Genomic DNA, 17514 nt, shown 5'->3' with positions numbered 1-17514 from the left:
GTCCAGCACCAACAGGAAAGGTGGTGGGACTATTGAAATTCCTATTGCACAGAGCTAGTACAGATTCAGTGGGCCAAATAGACTCAATGTTCTCTGTATCCACTCTGTAGCCTGACAATAAGATTCTGGGAAAGACTGAGGATGAGATGGACCTTGGTGTACATGCCCTCCAGTCCCTTTAGATGGCAGGACAGGTCGTTATAATAGGATACATGCTTTTATTAGCTGAGGCATAGCGTTTAAGAGCAGGGAGGCTATGCTGGAACTGCATAAAATATTGGTTCAGTCACAGCTAGAGTATTGTGAGCAGAACTGGAATCCACATTATAGGAGGGATGTGCTAGCACTGGAGAGAGTGCAGAGGAGATTTCCCAGGATGTTGCCTGGACTGGAGAGTCTCAGTGATGAAGAGAGATTGGACAGACTGGGGTGGTTTTCCCGATAGCAGAGGAGATTGAGAGGGAACAGGATTGAAATGCACAAAATTATGAGGTGTAAACAGGAAAGAAGGTTTCCCCCTGATGGAGGGATCAGTGAGCATGGAATCAAGTTAAAAGGTCAGAGGTTGAGAGGGAATGTGAGGAAGGAAGTTTTCACCCAGAGACTGGTGGGAATTCCTTGCTTGTAAGAGGGGGAGAGGCAGAAACCAGGAGAGGTCATGCCCAGCTGGATTATCATGGGACTGTTAATCCAGAGTTGAAAAGTGTGGCTCTGGAAAAGCACAGCAGGTCAGGAAACATCCGATTGCAGGAAAATTGATTAGATTCGATTCCCTACAGTGTGGAAACAGGCCCTTCGGCCCAATCAGTCCACACCGATCCTCCGATGAGTAACCCACCCAGGCCTGTTTCCTTCTGACTAACACTGCGGGCAATTTAGCATGGCCAATTCACCTAACCTGCGCATCTTAGATCTGTGGGAGGATACCGGAGCACCCAGAGGAAACCCACGCAGACACGGGGAGAATGTGCAAACTCCACCCAGACAGTCGCCTGAAGCTGGAATCGACCTGGGACCCTGGTGCTGTGAGGCAGCAGTGCTAACCACTGAGCCACCGTGCCGCCCTTTTGATTGAGTTCCTGCTTGCTGCAGCGAGACCAATGATAGCGATGGAACACAGCCTATACAAGGGGTGCCATGATGCTTCCCATACTCGTTTCGCCAGCACAGTGATTACCTGTCTGACCGGCTGTACTTTTCCAGCTCCACAGTTTTCGACTCTGACTCACCAGCACCTGCAGTCCTCACTTTCTCCCTGTTACCGACCTGGGTTAGAATCCCGCCATGGCGGATGGTGGGATTTGAATTCAATGGAAAATCTGGAATTAAGAGTCTTCAATGACTTGAATCCATTGCCAATTATTGGAATGACCCACCTGGTTCACTAACATCCTTCAGGGAAGGAAACTGCCATCCTTACCTGGTCTGGCCTCCATGTGACTCCAGACCCACAGCAATGTGGTTGGCTCTTACCTGCCCTCTGGGCAATTAGGGATGGGCAAGAAATGCCAACCTAGCCAGCGACACCCTCATCTTGTGAAAGAATGAAGAAAGCCCTCATAATATTGAAGTGTGCAGATGGGTGGCTCAGTGGTTAGCACTGCTGCCTCACAGTGCCAGTGACCAGCGTGACTGTCTGTGGAGTTTGCACATTCTCCCCGTGTCTGCATAAGTTTCCTTGTGTGCTCTGGTCCATCCACAGTCCAAAGATGTGCAGGTTAGGTGAATTGGCAATGTTAAATTGCCCATAGTGTTCAGGGAAGTGCAGGCTAGGTGGGTTAGCCATGGGAAATGCTGGGTTATAGTAATGGGGGTGGGTCTGAGTGGGCTGCCCTTTGGAGGGTCAGCATGGACTGGCTGGGCTGAATGGCCAGCTTTCATACTGTCGGGATCCGATGAATTATATACTCCTGTAGTGCACAGGTACACAAGGCTGAGGGCCAAGTGCTGTAAAATGACATTGGAGAAGTTAGGGGATTGCTATTGACTAGCACAGGCTGAAAAGTAGAAATGTTGGAGATCACAGTGGGTCAGGCAGCATCCATGGAGAGAGAGAGAGAAACAGGGGAGAGTGTGAATGTGACAGAGGGAGAGGGAGGGGAGGAGAAGGAGGGAGAGGAGAGGGACAAGGAAAGGGGGAGAGGGAGAGAGTGAATGTGAGAAAGGGAGAGCGGGAGAGGGGGAGAGGGAGAGAGAGGGAGAATGTGATTGTGAGAGAGGGAAAGGGAGAGAGAGGGAGAGTGTGAATGTGAGAGAGGGAGAGTGAGGGGGAGAGGGAGAGAGAGGGAGCATGTGAATGTGGGAGAGGGAGAAGGAGAGAAAGGGAGATAAGAGGGAGAATGTGAATGTGAGAGAGGGAGAGGGAGAAGGAGAGTGTGATAGTGGGAGAAGGAGAGGGAGGGGGGAGAGGGAGAGAGAGGGAGAGTGTGAATGTGAGAGAGGGAGAGTGGGAGAGAGAGAGGGAGCATGTAAATGTGGGAGAGGGAGAGGGAGAGAGAGGGAGAGTGTGAATGGGAGAGAGGGAGAGTGTGAATGTGAGGGAGAGGGAGATAGAGGGAGAGGAAGGGAGAGTGTGAATGTGAGAGAGAGAGGGAGAGAGAGGGAGGGAGAGTGTGAATGTGAGAGAGGGAGAATGAGGGGAGAGAGAGGGAGCATGTGAATGTGGAAGAGCGAGAGAGAGGGAGATAGAGGGAGAGTGTGAATGTGAGAGAGGGAGAGTGGGGGGAGAGGGGGATAGAGGGAGAATGTGAACGTGAGAGAGGGAGAGGGAGAGTGAGAGAGATAGAGGGAGAGTGTGAATGTGAGAGAGGGAGAGAGAAGGAGAGTGTGAATGTGGGAGAGGACGGGGGAGACAGAGAGGGAGAGTGTGAATGTGAGAGGGAGGGGGAGAGAGAGGGAGAGTGTGAAGATGAGAGAGGGAGGGGGAGAGGGAGAGTGTGAATGTGAGAGAGGACGATTCAGGGTGGAGAGGGAGAGAGGGAGTGTGTGAATGTGAGAGAAGGAGAATGTGAATGTAGAAGAGGAAGATGGGGAGAGAAAGGAGAGGGTGAGAGAGGGAGAGTGTGAATGTGAGAGAGGGAGAGAGAGAGGGAGAGTGAATGTGAGAGAGAGCGGGGAGAGATAGAAAGAGGGAGAGTGGTGAGTGTGAGAGAGGGAGGGGAGAGAGACGGAGTGTGAGAATGTGAGAGACGGTGGGGGAGAAATAGAGTGAGTCAATGTGATAGAGGGAGAGGGGAGAGAGATGGAGAGGGAGAGTGTGAATGTGAGACAGGGAGAGAGTCTAGGTGACTGTTCATCGGAACGGATGGGCTGAAGGGCCTGCTTTCCTTCCCTTTCCCAACAGCAGCGGTTCAGACTCCGGCTCGGTTCCTGCGGCCGATCCGTGGCACCTTTTCCAACTCTCCCTCTCTGTCTCTCTCTCTCTCTCTCTCTCTGGCTCTCTGCAGGAATGCAGTGAGATCTTTCAGGAGCTGGGATGGCTCCTCCCCCTGTAGTGAGAGGCAGTGCTGTTCTCTGTCTCTCTCTCTATATATCCCCCACCCCGTTATAAATACACACACACACATAGAGAGAAGCTCATTCAGACCTGAGAGCTGGGGGGACACACACAGAGAGAGAGAGAGAGAGGGGGGCCAGTGCACTGAGGTCCCAGGGACATTCTCCCCCAGCCTGAACTCCAAGAGAGAAGGGGATTGGGGGCATCCTGAGGGTCGCCATGGATTTGTTGAACTCCAAGTACCTGAGCCCTGGAGGCACCTACGATTACACCTTTAACTTCTGGACGGACTACCTGGGCTTGTCCGCGCTGGTGATGAAGAGCCGCAGGAATGTGAGCCGCTCCCCCAACTCCATCACTGAGTCGCTGAAGGCCACTCTGGGGCTGAGGGACCCTGCTTGCCCTTGCCTGGCCGCCGACGGGGATGCACCCCTGCATTGCTGTTGCTGCTGCTCGCCCAACGCGTCCAGGAACTGGCTGGAGCTGGACGACCCCTTCTCCCTGCTCGACCCCGTCCGTCCCTTCCCAGCCCCCCAGGAGCCTGAGCTGCTCCTCGACCCCTTTGCCCCCCTGGATCTGCTGGGGCTGGAGAGGAGGGGGTTCAGGAGGAGCAGCAGCGGCGGCGGCCGGGCCAAGCAAGAGCCCAAGATCTGTGTCTTCTGCCGGAACAACGGCGCCCCCGATGATGTCTACTCCTCTCATGTGCTGAAGACCCCCGACGGCAGGGTCACCTGCCCCATCCTGAGGGCCTACACTTGCCCCCTGTGCCACGCCAACGGAGACAACGCTCACACCATCAAATACTGCCCCCTCTCCAAAGACCAGCCGCCCCAGAGGGTGCTGAAGGGGGGCAGAGCGGTCGGCGGGGGCAAGAGGCTCAAGATCTTCTAGACTCGAAGCCTTCTTCCGTGAGAAACAGAACCTTTTTGGGACCTAAGACTTCCGACGCCCCCCTCCCAATTTCCAAACCTTCCATCTTCAACCCCCTCAATCTCCAAGCCTCCCCATCTAAACCCCCCACCTCCAACCCTCCATCTCCAAACCCCCCCCCCAATATCCAACCCTCCATCTCCGACCTCCCCATCTCCTAGACCCCCCAACCTCCAAACCTTCCTCTCCAAACCCCCCATCTCCAACTTCCCCATCTCCTAGACCCCCCAACCTCCAAACCTTCCTCTCCAAACCCCCCATCTCCAACCCCCCATCTCCAAGCCCCCCCATCTCCAACCCCCCCCATCTCCTAACCCCCATCTCCAACTCTCCCCCCCTATCTCCAACACCACCCCCACCTCCTCATCTCCAACATCCCCACTTCCCTCCCTTTCCCCCCAAAACTCAACCTTGTTTCAGGAAAGTAAATACCTGGTCTTGAAAAACATTTCTTAAGGTCCCATCGTTTTATGGATCAAGAATCGAATTTTGGGGGAAGAAAAACCGTATTGTCTTCATCTTTCAAAATGTGGTAGGTTTTGGCAAAGACAGAATGAGAGAAGAAACTGGTCATTTCTCCCTGGTAACTTTTACTTGTTGACATAAGGCAATGTGGTGTTTTTTTGTGCTGAAAAACGAGATTTATGTTAATGGACAGAAACATTTTGGTGTTCCATTGATATCCATCACTTTATTTCACCCTCTTCCCCTGTCCCATTTAAAATGTCACTGACAAATTTTAAGACAAATTCCACCCTCCCCACCCCTCTCTGAAAACTGTTTGGAATTTTCTGCAGAGTTGCTAGGTTGGTGAAGAGCTTTTTTTGTTCAGGAATGTAATTTTGGACACAGGCCAGAATTTTAAAAAAGGGCAAAAGTAGGATTTCTATTCTTGGGCTGAAATGGAAGGTTGGAACATTTTCAAAAGTGCATCTTTTTGGGAGAGCTTTTTGAATTTAATATCATTTGAATTTAATATCATTTGTGATTCAATTTCCAACTTGGTAAGTCTCTAACCTGCACTGTAAAGTCACACCCTGACATATAATCTTGGAACTCAACGAAGACTTGGGATTAGAGTCTGTTTTGCCATAGCTCCAATCTTTATTCTTGTTCCCGAAATCACAGATTGGTACACAGAAACAGGATTTGGTTTGAACACGAGGACGACAGGACTTGGGCTGGGGTCTGGCTGGGACTATGTAGTGGGGAGGGGAGAAAGAACCTTTTGTGGACAATTCAGTCTCATGAACTTGTCTTAAAGCAAGACTGCGGATTTGTTTTTTGTGTCGTCTTTCTCAGATGCAAGCACGATTTTAAACAAAAAAATTGTTGGATAAGTAGTCAAACGTCTCTTTGTTGCGTACTGTCTGAACACTTAATCCAAATATATTTTTAAAAAACAATTGCAGTTTCCTTCTTTATAGTGAATGTAACATTTTAACAGTCGGGAATTGTTCTGAAGACATGATTCTTGCAGGACTGCACAATGAAATTGAGTCTTTCCTTTTATTTACCAAAGCAGTTATACAAGTTGTAAGAGAATTATATGTAAATAAGAACTTGTCTGTAATGTATATTCAGTATTTTGATCATATGCTGATTTAAAGAGGGCTCTACCTCAAAAGATTAATGCTTGAGAGATGCATTAAATTTCTATCAAAAAAAATTAAATATCAGATTCAATAAATAACCAGTTTATAAATGACACACTGCCATTTCTAAAAGGTTTTGTAATAATATTTTTTTGAATTTTATATAAGAAATCTGTATTTTTCACATTACGGCTGCAGGAAAAATTTAAAAATGAATGCCGCTTTTAAGCAATTCATTTCGCACTTAAGTTTCTGTAAATATAATTCACAATTATTTTCTTTCTGAATTTGTGTTGTAAATTGTTGGCCTTTCTTTGCATAGAGTTTTTTTTACAAAAGAAATCTTGATTAAGGTACCAGTTTAATTCTTATTTATACAATGGTGTTACTGTTTCTGTATGCTGCAGCACAGAAAGAATGATATTGTTTACTGAAGGTAATAAAATGGCATATTGAAGAATCATTGAGATGACTTCTTAAATCTTTTTGCACTCAATACTTGAGTACATGGCTCCCCCTGGGGTCTGAATTGAGATGCGCACCACGCAATTGAGGGCAGACCTCACCGGTCTGACATGGTAAGGAAGAAATACTTGCATTCGTATAGCACCCTTTCACAGCCACCAGACACCCCAAACAGCTTTACAGCCAGTCAAGTCCTTTATAAGGCATGTATGAGTTGACAGGATTGGGAGAAGTCAAGATAACTTCAACTGGACCATCTCTGCCACCTCCCTCCCCTTCCCTGGACCTCTCCATCTCCATCAACGGTGACCAACTCAACACTGACATCTTCTACAAACCCACCGACTCTCACAGCTACCTGGATTACACCTCCTCCTAACCTGCCTCCTGTAAAAATGCCATCCCTTATTCCCAATTCCTCTGCCTCCGCCGTATCTGCTCCCAGGAGGACCAGTTCCACCACAGAACACACCAGATGGCATCCTCCTTTTAGAGACTGTAATTTCCCCTCCCACCTGGTTGATGATGCCCTCCGGTGCCTCTCATTCACTTCCCGCATCTCCGCCCTCGAGCCCCCACCCCTCCAACCGCAAACCCCCCTCCCCCCCGGTCCTCACCTTCCACCCCACCCACCTCTACATAAATCGCAAAGAGGGCCACACTCTCTCAGAACTGCAAAGGATTGGAGGAACGCTGGGGTTGGGAGAGTTCACACTGAGCTATGTAGAGAGACAGGATGAGTGAGATCTTGGATGAAATTTGTGCAACAAGGATGCAAATTTTAAATTAAACAAATAATTGAGAGGTTCTGAAACAAAAACAAATTGTTGGAGAAACTCAGCTGGTCTGGCTACATCTGTGGAGAGAAACCTTTGAGATAATGTTTCATCAGATTTTAACATCATAAGGCATTGCTGAACAGCTTGAAGTAGAGAAGGGGACAGGGGTGTGAATATATTTGCAGGTCCGTGAAATGTACTTCAAATGATTCACACAGGTACCAATCCCTCAGCCAGGGATCAAGGGGAGCTCTCCGTTTTCAGAGTCAGAGATTGAATGGTTTGGGTCTCACCCAAATACATGAGCACATCAAATCTAGGTAGGAACGGTACTGAGGGAGTGTTGCACTGGCAGAGGTGCCATTTTTCAGTTCATTATGTTAAATTGCAACAGAAATAAGCCCCAGAGCACGAGGGACTGAAGGACCATGAAGAGGAGCGAGTGGTGGTACTGAATCTCATCGAATATCAACTGCAGGTGTGTAAACTCCGATTATATATGATCTGTTGGGTTTGGGCTATGTATAACCCTTGTGTATAACCCCACCAATATACTAGATAGCACCGATGTTATGCTGCATAATACTAAAACAGTAATAAGAGTGATGTGTGAGTGTAAGTTAAGGGAAACAATATTTCTAAAAGATAGACTGAATGGCAAAGGAGTTGTGGTGGCCCTGATAATAAAGGATAAAATCATAGAATCCCTACGGTGTGGGAGCAGGCCATTCAGCCCATCAAGTCCACACTAAACCTCTGAAGAGAATCCCACCCAATCTCTGTAATCCTGCATTTCCCCTGGCTAACCCAGACATCTTTGGACTGTGGGAGGAAACCGGAGCACCCAGAAGAAACCAACACATACATGGGGAGAACATGCAGACTCCACATAGACAGTCACGTGGAATCAAACCAAGGTCCCTGGTGCTGTGAGGCAGCAGTGCTAACCACTGAACCACCCCAAGGACAGGGGGACATTTATGAGAAAGGACATGACCTTAGAAGACCATGACACAGTATAATTGGGGAGGGGGGTTGAACTTGCAATAGGAGTCAGAAAACATTAGTGGCAGTTGATTACGGGTTCCCTCAGGACAGTGGCAAAAGTTTGACTAAAAGAAAATTTCAGTGTTGGTAACAAAGCCAATAACAGGGAAGAACTTTGATCTTTAATTCTAGAGCGTGAACAATCGCTTTGGCAAAGATGGCCCAGAAACAGATTTGTTGAATAGTTTCATGAGTTTTCTGGATCAATATTTTGTGGAGTGGACTGGAGGTAAAACTATTTTAGATTGTGTTCTTTGTAATGTGACAGCCCTTTATTAGTAATATCACAGCCATACGAAACCCGAGATACACTCCACCCGAGGTACAGTGAGCAGACCTGGACACTACATCTTAGGAAGGTTAGACTGGCCTCTGGAGAGAGTACATCACAGCTTTACAACAATGATACCTGGACTTCAGGAGTTAAGTTATAAGGAGAAATTACACAAATTAGGCCAGTTTCTCTGTGATCGAGGTCTTCAAGATATTAACAGGAGTAGACAAAGATAAACTATTTCCACTTATTGGGGATTCTAGAATTAGGAGACATAGTCTGAGAATTAGGGCCAGAGTGTTCAGGAGAGATGTGAGGAAGAACTTCTATACACAAAGGTTTAGAATTCTCATCCACAAAAGGCAGTTGTCCTTTTTTAAATCTTAAATAGATAAATTCTTGTTAAGCAAAGGTATGAAGGGATATGGGCCAAAGGCAGTTACATGGAGTTAAGCCACAGATCAGCCACTGAATGGTGGAACAGGCTTGAGGGGCTGAATGGTCTACTCCTGCTCTGAAAAAAATCAATTGGGAACTAGTGCTCAATACAATGAATCCCATGTTAATTTGAAAGTGAGGTATTCTAATCACAATCACAAACAAGAATCTTAAACAAAGAAACATATAAGTGGGCGGCACGGTGGCACAGTGGTTAGCACTACTGCCTCACAGCACCAGAGACCTGGGTTCAATTCCCGCCTCAGGCGACTGACTGTGTGGAGTTTGCACGTTCTCCCCGTGTCTGCGTGGGTTTCCTCCGGGTGCTCCGGTTTCCTCCCACAGTCCAAAGATGCGCAGGTCAGGTGAATTGGCCATGCTAAATTGCCCGTAGTGTTAGGTAAGGGGTAAATGTAGGGGTATGGGTGGGTTGCGCTTCGGCGGGGCGGTGTGGACTTGTTGGGCCGAAGGGCCTGTTTCCACACTGTAAGTAATCTAGTAATCAGATAATAGGGTGGACAGTGAGAGCCTCTTCCCTTGGATGGTAATGTCTAGCACGAGGGGCCATAGCTTTAAATGGAGTGGCGATAGATTATAGGACAGATGTCAGAGATGGTTTCTTTACTCAGAGAGTAGTAGGGGAGTGGAACACACTGCCTTCAACAGTAGTAGGCTCGCCAACTTTAAAGGCATTTAAATGGTCATTGGAGAAACATATGGATGAAAATGGAATAGTGTTGGATAGATAGGCTTCAGATTGGTTCCACAGGTCGGCACAACATCGATGTGTATATAATGTTCTATGCTCTATGTTAGGCCAATGACTCAGGCATGAAGGGAGTGATGCCTGTGATTGATGAACTGAGTAGATTCCAATCTGTGGCCATATCCAAATAGTAGGAAACCTCCTGAAGAATTATTTCAAGTGCACGACAAATGTACATCCCATTGAAGAACAAAAGCTCAGTGAGAAAGATCAATCCATGGCTCGATCAGGAAGTTAAGTTAAACGAAGAAGCTTCTCATTTTATGAAGAACAGTGATTGGGTGTGTTTTGGAATCCAGCAAAGCGTCAACGAAAAAAACGATAAAAGGGGGAAAATAAGTACAATCAGAGCAAAGAAAAATAAAGCCAGCTTTATTAAATTTATAGAAAGGAAGAGAATATGTAGAGTGAACACTTTTCCCTCAGGAAGCAGGGCCAAACAAAATAGTGATAGAGTCATACAGCACAGAACCAGACCCTTCGGCCCAACCAGTCCATGTTAACCATAATCCCAAATTAAACCAGTCCCACCTGCCTGCACCTGGTCCATATCCCTCCAAACCTTTCTTATTCACGTACTTATCCAAATGTCTTTTAAATTGTGTAACTGCACCCACATCCACCACTTCCTCTGGAAATTCATTCCACACACGATCCACACCCTGTGTAAAAAAGATTGCCCCTAATGTCCTTCTTAAATCTTTCTCCTCTTAAAAATATTTCCCAAAGTCTTGAAATCCCTTGTCCTAAGGAAAAGACACCTGCTGTTCACCCTATCTATTCCCCTCATGATTTTATGAACCCCTACAAAGTCACCCCTCAACCTCCTTTGCTCCAGTGAAAAAGAACCCAGCCTACCCAGCCTCTCCCTGCAACTCAAACCCCCTAATTCCTGGCAACATCCTGGTAACTCTCTCCAGCTTAATAATATCCTTCCTATAACAGGGCAAGAACTGGACACTATTCCAGGAGAGGCCTCACCAGCGTCCTGCACAACCTCAACATGACGTCCTAACTCCTATACTCAAAGACACTGTACACACAGGGACAGCAAGCCATCCCATGCTCCATGAGACTGCTTTGCTGAATCTCTGAGTCTCATTCACTTTGCAGAATATACTGACTACTGAATGGACTCACAAACTCTTAACATTCACCTGTACCTGTGTTTTTGTTTTTGCCGCTGTTTACCTATTATTTACCTATCTGTGCTACTTAACTCTGTGATCTGCCTGTATCGCTCGCAAGACAAAGCTTTTCACTGTGCCTCGGTACACGCGACAATAAATTCAATTCAATTAAGTGTATAAAGTCCTGTCCTGATTTGCTGTTCCAAAATGTAGCACCTCATATTTATTGAAATTAAACTCCATCTGCCACTCTTTGGCACATTAGCCCATCTGATCAAGATCCAGTTGTAGTCTGAGGTAACCTTCTTCACTAGGTGAAAGTGAGGACTACAGATGCTAGAGATTAGAGTCAAGAACGTGGTGCTGGAAAAGCACAGCAGGTCAAGCAGCATTCGAGGAGCAGGAGAATCGACGTTTCAGACAAAAGCCCTTTATCAGGATTCCTGATGAAGGGCTTTTGCCCGAAATGTCGATTTTCCTGCTCCTCAGGTGCTGCCTGACCTGCTGTGCTTTTCCAGCACCACTCTCTTAACTCTAACCTTCTTCATTGTCCACTACACATCCAATTTGGGGGAGCACTTTGGGACCAGTGACCATAATTCTATTAATTGTAGAATAGTTACAGAGAGGGATAAAAAAAAGTCCAAAGGTTCAAGTTCTAAATTGGGGCAAGGCGAATTTTGATGGAATTAGACAGGAACTTGCAGGGGTTGGTTGGAGTAGTTTGTTTGCAGGCAAAGGGACCTCCGGCAAGTGGGAGGCCTTTAAAAGTGAGATAGCGAGAGTACAAGGTCGAAATGTTCCTGGGAGGAAGGGCAAGTTTGGCTGGAATAGGGAACAGTGGATGACTAGAGAAATTGAGACTTTCACCAGAAAAAAGGAGAAGGTGTGGCTCAGGTAGAGGTAGCTGGGATCAAGGGAACGCCTGGAGGTACAAATGGAATAAAGGAGTTTACTGAAGAGGGAAAAGAGAATGGTGGAAAAGGGGGCACGAAGTAGCCTTGGCTGAGAGATTAGGGTGAATCCAAAGAGGTTCTTTAAATATATTAAAGGAAAAAGAATAACCAGTGAGCCAATAGGGCCCCTCAAGGACCAAAGTGGATACGTATGTGTAGAACCGCAGGAGATGGGCGAGGGCCTCAATGAATTTCTTCTCTGTGTTTCCCATGGAGAAAGACATAAAGGCTTGAGAACTTGGGGGGGTTAGTGGAGATATCTTGGGGGGGTTAGTGGAGATATCTTGGGGGGGTTAGTGGAGATATCTTGGGGGACAGTCCATGTCACAGTAGAAGAGGTGTTGGATGTATTAGAATGTATGAAGGTGGATAAATCTCTTGGTCCTAAACAGATATATCTAAGAACACTGCAAGAGGCTAGAGAAGAAACAGCAAGCTCCTGTCTAATTCCATCAAAATCCGCCTTGCCCCAATTTAGAACATTTTTGCATCATTGTTAGCTACAGGGGGGTCCCAGAAGTTTGGAAAGTAGCGAGTGTTGTGCAAGAAGGGCTGCCAAGAAAAGCCTGGGAACTATAGACCAGTAAATGTAACATCTGAGGAGGTTCTGAGGGATAAGATACATTTGGAAAGCTAGGGTTTGATTAGATGAACTCAGAACCTAGGAACCCTCCAACCACAAGGGCTGAACTCAGAACGTGGCTCAACACTTCAACTCCCCCTCCCACTCCACCAAGGACATGCAGGTCCTTGGACTCCTCCATCGCCAGACCATAGCAACACGACGGCTGGAGGAAGAGCGCCTCATCTTCCGCCTAGGAACCCTCCAACCACAAGGAATGAACTCAGAACATTTTCAGTTCTGATCTCCAGCATCTGCAGTCCTCACTTTCTCCTTTGATTAGGAGTAGTCAGCTTAGTGTATTGAGTGGAAGATCATGCTTTACAAATTTGTTATAGTTTTTTGATGGTGTGACCAGGAAGGTTGACGAGGGCAGGGCAGTAGACGTAGCCTATATGGATTTCAGTAAGGCCTTTGATAAGATTCCACATGGTAGGCTGCTCTGGAAGGTTAGATCGCATGGAATCCTGAGAGAGCTGGCAAATTGGACACACAATTGGCTCGATGGTAGGAAGCAGAGGGGAAGTCTGTGGACCGGAGACCTTTGACTAGTGGCGTGCCTCAGGGATCGGTGCTGGGCCCATTACTGTTTGTTATCTATATCAGTGATTGGATGAGAATGGACATCATCAGTAAGTTTGCAGATGACACTAAAATAGGCAGTATTGTGGACAGTGAGGAAGGTTATCAGAAATTGCAGCAGGACCTTGATCAGGTGGGGAAGTGGGCTGAGAAATGGCAGATGGGGTTTAATATAGACAAGTGTGAGGTCTTGCACTTTGGAAAGTCAAATCAAGGTAGGAGTTTCATGGTGAATGGTAGGGCCTTAAGGAGTGTAATGGAACAGAGGGATCTTGGAGTTCAGGTGCACGGTTCTCTGAAAGTGGAGTCCCAGGTAGTCAGGGCAGTGAAGAAGGCTTTTGACACACTGGCCATCATCAGTCAGGGCATTGAGTATAGAAGTTGGGTAAGTTATTTTGCAGTTAAACAGGACGTTGGTGAGGCCACACTTGGAATATTGTGTTCAGTTTTGGTCATCTTGCTATTGGAAGGGTGTTATTAAACTGGAAAGAGTACAGAAGAAATTTACAAGGCTGTTACCAGGAGTCAATGGTCTGAGTTATAGGGAGAGGTTGGACAAGCTAGGACCTTTTTCTTTAGAGCATAGGAGACAGAGGGGGGATTTTATAGAAGTGTATAAGGTCATGAGAGGCATGGATAGGGTAAATGCACTCAGTCTTTTTCCCAGGGTTGGGGAATCGAGGACTAGAGGGCATCAGTTTAAGGTTAAGGGGGAAAGAATAAAAGGGAACCTGAGGGGCAACTTTATTACACAGAAGGTGGTATGTATGTGGAATGAGCTGCCAGCGGAAGTGGTTGAGGCGGGTACATTAACAACATTTAATTGGCATTTGGACAAATACATGGATAGGAAAGGTTTAGAAGGATATGGGCCAAGTGCAGGGAAATGGGGTTAGTGTGGACGGCCATTTTGGTCGGTTTGGGTTGGTTTGGGCCAAAGAGCCTGTCTCCGAGCTGTAGGACTCTTGTCTTCCAGCACCTCACCTGTGACTATCGATGATACAAATATCTCAGCAAAGGGCCCAGCAATCACTTCCCTAGCTTCCCACAGAGTTCTAGGGTAGACCTGATCAGGTTCCGGATATTTATCCACCTTTATGTGTTTTAAGACATTTAGCACCTTCTCCTCTGCAAAATAGACATTTTTCAAGATGTTCGAGGAGAAAGTGAGGACTGCAGATGCTGGAGATCAGAGCTGAAAAATGTGTTGCTGGAAAAGCGCAGCAGGTCAGGCAGCATCCAAGGAGCAGGAGAATCGACGTTTCGGGCATTAGCCCCATCTATTTCCTTATATTCTATATCTTCCATCTCTTTTTCCACAGTAAACACTGATGCAAAATACTCGTTTAGTATCTGCCTCATCTCCCGCAGTTCCACACAAAGGCTGCCTTGCTGATCTTTGTTATCCTTTTGTCCTTAATGTATTTGTAAAAACTCTTTGGATTCTCCTTAACTCTATTTGTCAAAGCTACCTCATGTCTCCTTTTTGCCCTCCTGATTTCCCTCTTAAGTATATTCCTACTTCCTAAGGATTCATTTGTTCTCTGCTGTCTATACCTGACACATGCTTCCTTTTTATTCTTGACAAAACCTCATTTTCTCTAGTCATCCAGCATTCCCTATACCTATCAGCCTTTCCTTTCACCCTGACAGGAATATACTTTCTCTGGATTCTCGTTATCTCATACCTGAAGGCTTCCCATTTTCCAGCCATCCCTTTACTTGCAAACATCTGCCCCCAATCAGCTTTTGAAAGTTCTTGCCCAATAATGTCAAAATTGGCCTTTCTCCAATTTAGAACTTTAATTTTTAGATTTGGCCTATCCTTTTCCATCACTATCTTAAATCTAATAGAATTATGGTCGCTGGCCCCAAAGTGCTCCCCTACTGACACCTCAGTTACCTGCCCTGCCTTATTTCCCAAGAGTAGGTCAAGTTTTGCACCTTCTCTAGTAGGTACATCCACAGACTGAATCAGAAAATTGTCTTGTACACATTTAACAAATTCCTCTCCATCTAAACCCTTAAACACTATAGCAGTCCCAGTCTATGTTTGGAAAGTTAAAATCCCCTACCATAACTACCATATTATTCTTCCAGATAGCTGAGATCTCCTTACAAATTTGTTTCTCAATTTTCTGCTGACTATTGTGGGGTTTATAGGTCAATCCCAATAAGGTGATCATCCCTTTTTTATTTCTCAGTTCCACCCAAATAACCTCCCTGGATGTATATCCGGGAATATCCTCCCTCAGCACAGTTGTAAAGCTATCCCTTATCAAATGTGCCACTCCCCCTCCTCTCTAGCCTCCCTTTCTATCCTTCCTGTAGCATTTGTATCCTGGAACATTAAGCTGCCAATCCTGTCCCTCCCTGAGCCATGTTTCTGTAATTGCTGTGATATTCCAGTCCCATGTTCCTAACCATGCCCGAATTTATCTGCTTTACCTGTTACGCCTATTACATTGAAATAAATGTAGATTAATTGATCAGTCCTACTTCATTCTCTGCTTTGTCCCTGCCTGCCCTGACAGTTTGACTTGCTCCTTTTCCTAACTATACAGTCTCAGATTGATCTCTTTCCTCACTATCTTATCGGGTCCCACCCCATCCTTTTGACCATAAGAACCATAAGATATAGAAGCAGAAGTTAGGCCATTGGGCCCATCCAGTCTGCTCCACCATTCAATCATGGCTGATAGGTTTTTCAACCCCAGTTCTCACCTTTGATCCCCTTGGTAATCAAAATCTGTCTATCTCAGGCCTCCACAGCCTTCTGTGACAGTGAGTTCCATAGATTCCCCACTCTCTGGCTGAAGATGTTTCTCCTTATCTCCATTCTAAGAGGTCTTCCCTTTACTCTAAGGCTGTGCTCTTGGGTCCTAATCTCTCCTACCAATGGAAACATCTTCCCAAAATCTATTCAGTCCAGGCCATTCAGTATTCTGTAACTTTCAATCAGAATCCCCCCTCATCCTTTGAACATTCATCGAGTATAGTCCCAGAGTCCTCAAATGTTTCCCATTAATTTACTAGTTTAAATCAGCCTGAGCAGCTCTAGCAAATCTTCCTGCCAGTACATTATACCCCTTCCAATTCAGGTGCAATCTGTCCTTCTTGTACAGGTCACTTCTACCCCAGAAGAGATTCCAATGAACCAAAAATGTAAACCCTTCTCCCCTACACTAGCTCCATCCTCCTATTCCTACCCTCACTAGCTCGGAGCATTGGGAGTAATCCTACCTCAAGGGCTTCCAGATAATCCTACCCTTGAGGACTCCTTTTTTGAATTCCTGCCTAACTTCTGATCGTCTCCCTTCAGAATCTCATCCTTTTCCCTTGTTGGTTCCAATGTTTACAATGACTTCCTGCTGGTCCTATTTCCCTTTGAGAATATTCTGTACCCTCTCCGAGATATCTTTGATCCTAGCGCCAGGAAGGCAACACATCATTCTGATGTCTCACCTTCAACTGCAGAAACGTCTGTCTGTGCCTCTGACCAGAGAGTCCCCTATCACAATCGATCCTTTGGAACCTGACATATCCCTCTTTACACTACAGCCAGTCTCGATATCAGAAACTTGGCTGTCAGTGTGATATTCCCCTGAGAGTCCATCACCCCCAACATTTTCCAAAACAACGTGCTTGTTTGAGATGGGGATAGCCACAGGAGACTCCTGCACTACCTGCCTCCCACTCCTACCTTTCCTGTCAGTAACCCATCTATCTGCATTTTTTCTCCACCCCCTACAACTGTCATCAATCACACCCTCTAGCTCCTCATTGCCTCTAACTGCCACTCTAACAGTTCCATGCGATCTGATAGGATTCACAACCAAACACACTTCCTGCAGACATAATCATCAGTAACATGGAAACTCTCCCTAACTCCCACATCCAACAGGAAGAGCACATCATTCTACTAAAGGTCATCTTTGTCCCTTAACAATCTACAGTAAATAACAGTCTTACTGCTCGAAAAAACACTGCTCTACGCAAACTTAGTAAAGAGACCTTGGCGTGCAGATTCATAGCTCCTTGAACATGAAGTCGCAGGTAGATAGGATAGATTAGATTAGATTAAATTCCCTACAGTGTGGAAACAGGCCCTTCGGCCCAACCAGTCCACATCGACCCTCCAAAGAGTAACCCACCCAGTTCCATTTCTCTCTGACTAATATACCTGAAGAAGGGCTTATGCCCGAAACGTCGATTCTCCTGTTCTCTGGATGCTGCCTGACCTGCTGCACTTTTCCAGCAACACATTTTCAGCTCTGATCTCCAGCATCTGCAGATCTCACTTTCTCCTCACCTAACACTATGGACAATTTAGCATGGCCAATTCACCTGACCTGCACATCTTTGGACTGTGGGAGGAAACTGGAGCATCCGGAGCAAACCCACGCAGATACGGGGAGAATGCGCAAACGCCAC

The 17514-nt window shown here is 46.4% G+C and overlaps 1 protein-coding gene across 1 annotated transcript; it reads left to right on the top strand.

Moving 5' to 3' along the window:
* Positions 1 to 3583: 3583 nt before the first annotated feature.
* Positions 3584 to 4638, top strand: nanos1 (nanos homolog 1). The gene has a single exon (XM_043700915.2). The coding sequence runs from the start codon at positions 3716 to 3718 to the stop codon at positions 4385 to 4387; it is 672 nt and encodes a 223-aa protein (XP_043556850.1). The 5' UTR covers positions 3584 to 3715; the 3' UTR covers positions 4388 to 4638.
* Positions 4639 to 17514: the final 12876 nt, after the last annotated feature.

This window comes from Chiloscyllium plagiosum, unplaced genomic scaffold (genome assembly GCF_037043375.1).
Source record: "Chiloscyllium plagiosum isolate Xiang-an unplaced genomic scaffold, Cpla_swu_hap1 HiC_scaffold_1, whole genome shotgun sequence".
Classification (NCBI taxonomy): Eukaryota; Metazoa; Chordata; class Chondrichthyes; order Orectolobiformes; family Hemiscylliidae; genus Chiloscyllium; species Chiloscyllium plagiosum.
This window is presented reverse-complemented; position numbering and strand designations above follow the sequence as displayed.

Excerpts from the sequence above, each read along its gene's own strand:
- nanos1 (XM_043700915.2), top strand. The coding sequence starts at position 3,716 with ATGGATTTGTTGAACTCCAAGTACCTGAGCCCTGGAGGCACCTACGAT.